Source organism: Euwallacea similis, chromosome 5 (assembly GCF_039881205.1).
Source record: "Euwallacea similis isolate ESF13 chromosome 5, ESF131.1, whole genome shotgun sequence".
Taxonomy (NCBI): domain Eukaryota; kingdom Metazoa; phylum Arthropoda; class Insecta; order Coleoptera; family Curculionidae; genus Euwallacea; species Euwallacea similis.
In genome coordinates this window covers 4,809,277-4,818,081 of record NC_089613.1, presented here as the reverse complement: position 1 = coordinate 4,818,081, position 8,805 = coordinate 4,809,277, and the positions used below count along the sequence as shown (strand labels likewise).

General features: G+C 34.1%; 1 protein-coding gene across 1 annotated transcript; it reads left to right on the top strand.

The window, feature by feature from the left end:
• The first annotated feature begins 4,755 nt into the window (after positions 1-4,755).
• Positions 4,756-8,344, top strand: LOC136408978 (facilitated trehalose transporter Tret1-like). Its single transcript, XM_066390230.1, has 3 exons — positions 4,756-5,133; positions 6,865-7,150; positions 7,205-8,344. Exons 1-3 carry the CDS (start codon positions 4,902-4,904, stop codon positions 8,238-8,240), a joined length of 1,554 nt encoding a protein of 517 aa, XP_066246327.1. The 5' UTR covers positions 4,756-4,901; the 3' UTR covers positions 8,241-8,344.
• The last annotated feature ends 461 nt before the right edge of the window (positions 8,345-8,805 follow it).

Below are 8,805 nucleotides of genomic sequence, written 5' to 3'. Positions count from 1 at the left end.
AATACCCATTGTCTTGACACGATTATTTCACATAACGTACGCATCAAACAATTCCAAATTTACAATTCTATTTTATACACATAACTCCTGTATCGTGATAAAAATCATTAGTACCTTTGCACTATGTGTTCTTATCTTATATACATATTAAAATCATCTAAAAAATTAAATATTAATACCTACGGAATCTCCTTAAAAATAATATGTAGTTTATTTTCTATCTTAAATTACTACATATTCCTGATCCATAACACTCAAATAATAATTACGACAAAACGTTAATAGTTCTTAGGTAAATTTATTTTAAAAAAGTTATGAAAAATAATTAAAATTTCTCCTAAAATTTTCCACACCCGATATCTTTAAAACAAAACGTTTATGAACCTATATTGGTATGAAACGTTCTTAAAAGTAATTATTCTATTCACTTTTAAGGTCTTACTATAAAAAAGGAAAAAAACAAATTAAAAGTGACGTCCATATGATAATTCACAACAAAGCTTAAGTAAACTTACCACTGCATGCAAGCAAATTCAAGTGTAAGCTTCTAGAAATATCAAAGTGTAAAAACAATTCACTTTATTCTTATTTGACAAATAATAAACGCCCTTTAGAATAATTAACATCTTAATAACTAATTTTTCTTCGATACCATTAATAATGAAGCTTCTTTATACTTTAAACATTATTTTTCCTAAAAAAACCTTTCAAATTAGGTATCACTCAACTTTGCTACCCATTTTAAATCTTAGTGGTTTTTTTCACCCCTACTAAAAAGTACTTCCAATTTAATAAAAAAATCCCAAAGAAAAACATCCCTCTTGAAAATAAAATCCACTTATTTTTGTATATTAACACATTTTCTATAATCCCAGAAATATCAAAAGTGGGGCGTTTTCAAATTAACTCGCTGTTGTAATATTCATACAATTTTGAAAATAAATTATTTCTTTGATAACAATTATTTTCATCCCTTGCATAGTAACTCTTGTTCAAATCTAAAACCATAAAAATTTTAAATTCCTACCTTTTTCTGTTGCTGTCAGGAATACTTCCACTAGCAGGCAACTTGCACTTTCCTAGATATGGTACAATCTTTTTCGCTGCATTCATGGTGGAACCACAATTTCATATCTTTGGCTGCAGTTCTTGTCCTGAAAAGAAGAGACAGGCAGCTATAGTACGTATCTTTCTACGAAGAATGTAATATTCAAAATATCATTAATTAAACACAAAAGTATTGGAATCCCACTAATCTTGCAACTCACACGAGATAACCTGTAATGACAAGTACAAGGTGAGGCAAAACAATGATCTTTATGAAAAAACTTTTTTACGACGGTACCAAAAATAAGTTTTGATTGCATTAGAAAAAAGGGATATTTATTACTAGTTTGTATGGTCTGTAAGTATTAGTATAGGTACTGGAAATAGAGAATTATTGAAAACTCCTTCGGCAGTGGGTTTGTTTTCTATTTTACCTCCTAGTTCCAAATTCTACAGATACTCTATCGTTTGACTAAGATGACACCTCTTTTGTTTTTTGCTTTTCAAGTTTAAATTCCACATTTTCCGTTCAAACGCACACTTTTAAGTTCATTTTCACATTTCAATTAATATAAACAAACGAAAAACTCTCACAGCACAATTACTGAAAAATGTCATTATTGTCGTGCACGATGTACACAAAATTACCACAAAGAAGAAATCTGCAAGTGCTTGCCACCCAGGTTCTCAGATAGCGCCACACATAAAAAAAATCAATAATTTGATGGAAATTTCCGTCATTTCATTCAATAGTAAAGCGTATATATAATAAATTAATTCGCAAATACAAAATTTTCATAACTCGATACCCAATGCCCCCCCTAATATAAAACAATCTCAAAACTACCAGTACGCCAACGAGAATATCTTATGCTCCTAATGGATGAATAAATAAAGTAAAATAACATATTGTTCATTACTAAACCATGATTACTAAAGAATTCCTTTGTAATCGTAATAATTATTAATAAAGGAAATGAATAATGTAATAAATTGTAATTTTAGTTGATCCCTCTCACAAATAAAATTTCAGTACATCCACATAAAACCAAATTGATATCACTTAGAAACACAAAATTATTTAAAAACCCAAGCAAAATACCAGATAAATAAATTTGTTATTTCAAAAGCCCAATTCATCGAAAACGAAGTCACAGCTTTTTAAAAAGCAACGTTCATTTAGAACTTCATACGTCATGTTTGTAATTAATATGTATAACAAAAATATAGCCACTCTCAATTTTCACATTTTGTGTATGATTTAATAAATTTTCATTTACTCTTATGAACAATAGTCAAAAGCGTCGTGTTGTGATCCTGCAGAAACAGAACTTTCTCCACTAAATTATCCATAATTCACAATTTTTATTAATAACACGTTTATGCATAATATTCTCTATGCATAAAAAAATCTTGGAAACTTCTAAAGTTACTTCCGGAAGAGTTAAAATTTACACATAATTTCAATTCAAACTAGAGACACCCAAAGTTGATACTTCAAATGCAAAAAAATTGAATTTTATTCCCTAATTTACAATTAAAAATCTTGGACCTGTGTTGACCGTAAATACTACCATTGAGGTCCTGAAGCTTTGGAAAAGCACTTTTTTCGAACATTCATTTTCGACATTAAAAAATTACGGGACATAAAAATACTATACCTCGGAAACTTTTTTTATTCATTTTCATTATATTTATTTAAATACATAATTAATCTATTCGATCCACGACAAATTCAAATGTTCTGAAATAGTCTTCTTCTATTCTATAACTTTTTACTTTTACAATCTGCCTCTATTTCTTTTTACCACCGCGTAGCCTCCGGCCAATTTTAAATCGCAACCAGGTATACGCTCCCAACGCAAATTTGAATATTTGCTACAGGAATTTTTGTTTAATTATGTAGACAGTGAAGCAAAAGTACATACATGATTTAAAACTACATATTCACTACTTTCAGAATTATCAGTCAAGTAAACATTTCTGTATAGAAAAGTGCTTGACTTATAATAACTAATTGCATTTAGTTTACATTTTGCATAGTAATTCACGTAATTTTATTCTATATTTGCGATTATTTTAATTAATACAAAAAAAATTCGATGTATTCAATCAATGTAAGAATATTTACAACTGTGGGATTGGAGACCTCATCCACATTCCATTATTTATATTTATGTATTAGGTCGTGTAGTATGAAATGAGTAGATTCTCGAAATGCCACATTCAACTGCGAATAACTTCACTCTAAATCTATATTTGGACTTGACTTTTTTATGTGGAAAAGGTACATTCTTCCTCTTTCGATTAGAGTTTAAAGTGTTAAAAATTATTGAAAACTTTTATTTTTATAAAAATTTTTGTGCAGCCATGCAAAATTGTGAAATTCGTGTGTTAATGAAATATGAGTCCCACCGTGGAACCACAACAGCTCAGACGGCTCGCAATATTAATGATGTGTTTAGTACTGAAGTCACTTCACAGCAAACAGTATCTCGTTGGTTCATGAAATTTCGTTCTGGCAATTTTGACCTGAACTAACCTGAACAAATGAACCACGTGGACGACCTGAAACTCAAGTGGATAACGATTATCTGAAAGCCGTGGTGGAAGCGAATCCACGTCAAAGTGCAAGCGAATTATCGTTAATATTCAGTGTAACCAAAAAAACAATATTGACTCATTTGGCTGAAATTGGTAAGGTGAAAAAGCTGGACAAGTGGGTACCGCATGAGTTGAGCGACATACAGAAAAAACGACGTCTCGAAGCTTGTTCTTTGTTGTGCCGGTATAATAACGATCCATTTTTGAATCGGATTGTTACTTGTGATGAGAAATGGATCCTATATGACAATACCAGACGTTCATCGCAGTGGTTGGATCAAGATGAACCACCAAAACATTGTGCGAAAAAAAATCTTCATCAAAAGAAGCTTATGGTGTCCGTTTGGTGGTCCAACGCAGGTGTCATCCATCACAGCTTCATGAAACTTGGTGAATCGATTACGGCTGATGTCTACTGCCGACAACTGACCGAAATGATGAGGCAACTGACGGTTAAGCAGCAAAGATTAGTCAATTGAAGCGCACCGCTATTGTTGCACGACAACGCTCGGCCACACACCGCACAAGTCACCTTGGCCAAGCTACAGGAGTTGGAATTGGAAACTCTTCGTCATCCACTGTATTCACCCGACTTAGCACCCACTGATTACCACTTCTTTCAAAATTTGGATAACTTCTTGGTAGGGAAAACATTCAACTCCGACGAGGCTGTCAAAGCTGCCTTCCAAGAGTTTATCGACTCCCGGCCTGCAGGCTTTTACAGCAGGGGAATCAATGAACTTCCCGTTAAATGGCAGAAGTGTATTGATAATGGTGGTGCAAATTTCGATTGACAATAGAAACATTTCATATGAAAAAAAAAATTACTAAAGTTTCAATTCAATTCTACTCATTTCATACTACACGACCTAATATTTACCCAGTAGAATGGCGCAACAATTGAACAAGATAACTATTTAAATAATGAATTTTAAACAGGTGACTGAAATATCAATGCCTTTATTATTTGCCAATGGATAACATCAATTTCTCTTAAAACTTAAACACCCGCACACAAAATATAATAGCAATTTTCAAATTATATTTACCCAAAGATTTATACAACCAAGGTAACAAACCTGCTTCCATGCCAAAGCCTTCCAGTTTTTTCACATATGTTATCACTAAAGCTTCTGTCTTCACTAAACTTAAACAATATTGGAACTGCAGAATATGCGGTGACTGGATACTATTATTTCATTTGAAAAGCCACTTCTCAAGATCTTGAAAGTACGCATCTCAATTAGAAAATGTCTCAAAGCAATTTCGGAAAGCCGCTAAATGGTCAGGATGTATCTATAAGTTTGGATATTAATACAGATAAGCGGAATTTAACTGATCAAAAGGATGATACCGGAGTCGTTTATAGACCGACAACGTTGGATAACCACGGTAAATGGAAGGAAAGTTTCCAGAGTTTGAAGCCGGAAAAGCAGGTAGTGCCTGGAGATACGTTTTTTTTGTATAGGACTGCGTTTCTTGGTAAGATTTCATTGTATGTATGTGCGTGTGTGATAAGTTTAAAGTCGTGAAAAAAGATTGATTCATTATTTTGTTAATAGGAAATATTTGGTTTAGATACTAAAAGAGAGGTGCTCATTATCTTTTGGTTCTCTTACATTTGTATTCATTAAATCGATTTTTGGTGACATACTGTTTCTGCTTGTTTCCTAAAATCTAGATCCTCAATCCTTCCACGATCTAAGACCCAGTATTGTAAGGATTATCAAAGGCATTTTACTATGTTTAGTGAGTATTCTCATCATCATTTTCGAACTGTATTATATCTACACCATTGTAAAGATTTTACTTTTTGTTTGGTCGAAAAGAAAAAAGGCCATTTTCAAATTTAATCCTTTAATTTTATGCTAAACAAAAATATAATTAAATAATTTGAGATAGCCAAAAATAACAAATTATCCATTTATTGAATGATTACAATAATTTGATAATTACCATAAAGTTTGGGACAATGTCAAAGCAAATTACGCTCTTAAATTGATTGCACTGTTTTTAACTCTGTCATACAGGTACATTTTTAACATGAGCCATAGTTATTTTAATGTTATGCACTTCACTGTTTTTTTTTCAAATCAGCATAGTCAAAATTGCTTAACAGGTCTTCATTTATGAAAATGTTTTGGATGGTGTTTTTTAGCTCACGTCATCGTTGAGTTGTACCAAAATTTTTAATAAATATCCCATTACAACTGAACGGGGCAAGTGTGTGTTTTGCTTGCTGTCTCACCCCAGACACAAGGGGGGCACAGTTGATTGGCAGTGCCGAGGTGAACTGTATCTCTTTTGTTTAGATCTTATTTTTGTTCGAAGGACCACAGCTTATTTGGCGCTGAACCAATGCAGGACAAACACACTTGATAACAAAACACTTATTTTTATTTAACTAAATGTCCAACACTACTGCACAGGTGACAAAAATCATAACAAAGTGTAAAAATAGGGTAAACTAGAGAACCACAAGCGACCACCGATTATCAAGAACCTTTGACGATCGGGAGTTTTTTGGAACAGGGGAAATGTTATGTTTTAATTGAGAGCAGTATTGAGACCCTACTAAGGCTGTAGGAGTATATAAAGAGAGTTGGAGAGGTGTTGAAGAGGCGTTGCGTGTTGTGTGAGAGACTATATGAGACTGTCTGAGACCGTCTCAAAAACTTCCCCACCGAATATGAACCTTATATTATCCATATATATTTTTACCACCTCATAGTCATACCAATTAGTGTGAATTATTAATGCAAGGGAATAAGGATTGCTTATCAATATGGTGCCATGAAGGTGTGAGAAAAATGATGGGTGAGAAGAGTTATGAGCGTGGGAAGAGTGTGGAATGTGTATGGATTTGGATAATGTAAACACTGCCCTTAAAGGTGATTAAGAAGGGTTTACTTTGGCAAAGAAAGAAATTTATTATTAGGTGAAGATGTTGGGTATTTTCCCAACAACAACTATGTTACAAACTTCCCTGTCATTCGATCTCGAAAGTCTGCACACTTATTGAGCGCAAAAAGTTAAATCGCCCTTATAAATAATCATCATGCCTATTAAACGATTTTACTTGTAATTCGTTTGAAAAAAAAACGATACATTGCACTAAATACTCATGTTGAAAACACCTTGTATACATATGCATAGCATCCTTCAGGTTGGAGTAAAAATGATACAGAAATCATAAATTCGTTTCTTTTCCAGGAAATTTGTTGGCTTTCGCTGGAGGCATCGGCTTCTCATGGAGCTCCCCCGTTCTTCCAAAACTCCAGAGTACCGACACTCCCCTAAACTCCCAGATAGACGCCTCCCAAGCCAGCCTAATTGCCTCAATTCTATGTGTAGGAGCTGCAATTGGACCGTTCCTCTTTGGCTTTTCAGCAGACAAAATCGGTAGAAAAAAGACTTTAATCGCCATTTCCTTGCCAATGACTGCTGGAATCATCTTTTTAGCATTCACTGATAAAGTAGAGATATATTATCTCGGAAGGTATATGTGTAAGTTCATTTGCATTAGAGAGTCATAAGATTTGTTCCCTTGTAGGTTACTCTATGGTATGGGCACGGGAGGTGTCTTCACAGTGCTCACAATGTACACAGGAGAAATCACCTCAGACTTCAATAGAGGAAAATTTAGCTGCATCTTAGGAATCTTCGTGGCACTAGGCGTTCTGTACCCTTTCGCCATTGGAAGCTTCATGACAGTGAAAATCTTCTGTCTCTCCTGCCTCTTACCTCTTCAAATCTTTCTCATATTCTTCACTTTGTATGCCCCAGATAGTCCCTCTTATCTAGTCCGAAATAGTCATTATAAACAAGCAGAAAGAGCGTTAATAAATTTACGTTCAATTTCCTGTGAACAGGCTCAAAAGGACGTAATAGAGCTGCAGAAAATTGAAGAGCATCAAAGACACCTCAAAGGGGGGATTATGGAGCTTTTCAGGTCGAGAGGAACGAGGAAGGCCTTTATAATCGCATCAGGCTTGTTGATCTTGCAACAAATTTCTGGAATAAATGCAGTGACTGGATTCATGGAAAATATCTTTATGGCTACTGGAAGCAGCATTCCACCTCAGATTGCTACGATGATGGTAGGAACCATTCAAGTAATTACAGTTGGAGTCACTTCAGTTGTAGTAGAAAAATTAGGAAGGAAATTGCTTCTCTTGGCTTCAACTCTTGGAGCCTCCGTTTCAGTAATTTTACTTGGGGCATATTTCTTTCTCCAGCGACACCAATTCGCAATGCTGGTTTATTTTTGGTGGTTACCAATAGCTTGTTTATTGCTATATATTGTGAGTTTCAATTTGGGCCTTGGACCAGTACCATGGACGGTCCTCAGTGAGGTTTTCCCAGATAACGTGAAATCTATAGCCTCAGCTTTAGCGTCAGCCACTTGTTTTGGGGTTTCTTTCTTGGTTACTTTGGCATTTCCCATCGTCAGTGAGACACTAGGAATGGCGGAATCGTTTTGGGTATTTGGGGTTTGTTGCGCCTTTGGGGCGATTTTTATCAAGTTGGTAATGATTGAGACTAAGGGCAAAAATGTGACTGAGATTCAAGAAATTCTCAGCAAATAAGAAAGTTATTTGTAGATATGAATTATACATTTATTTCTAGTTTTGTGCTTATGATTTAATTTTTATTTGTAACTTAAAAATAAGTTTCTTACCGCATACTTAAAGCTCCTAGAGTGATGAAAAATGTCGAGTGCAAATGCAGTTTATTCAAGCATTAAAATGTGCAAATTAAGTTCTTAACAACTTTATTTGGTTCCGCATCCTTTTCGTGGTATTTGCAAAGCAGATTTGTTCTTCGAATTCTTGGCACATCACGTACTGAGTTGATTAATACTCAACCACTATTTTCAGGATCTAAAATATTCGATGCCCCGATGGGAATTTTGCTAGAAAATTGATCGAATTTAAAGTGTCAGAAACAAAACCAACCTATAAATAAAAATAAATAAAAACGTGTAATTCTAACAAGAACATTTTACATTTGTAACCGAAAAAAATTATTAATGCTTGACCAGTCCAGAGAATGTAATGGTTCAAGTTCGCGACACGCTTCCGAGCGAATCAGTGAAGGATAACTTCTGTAACTCTTCTGTTTAAGGCTGGTGTACTTGAAACAATTCCAGCT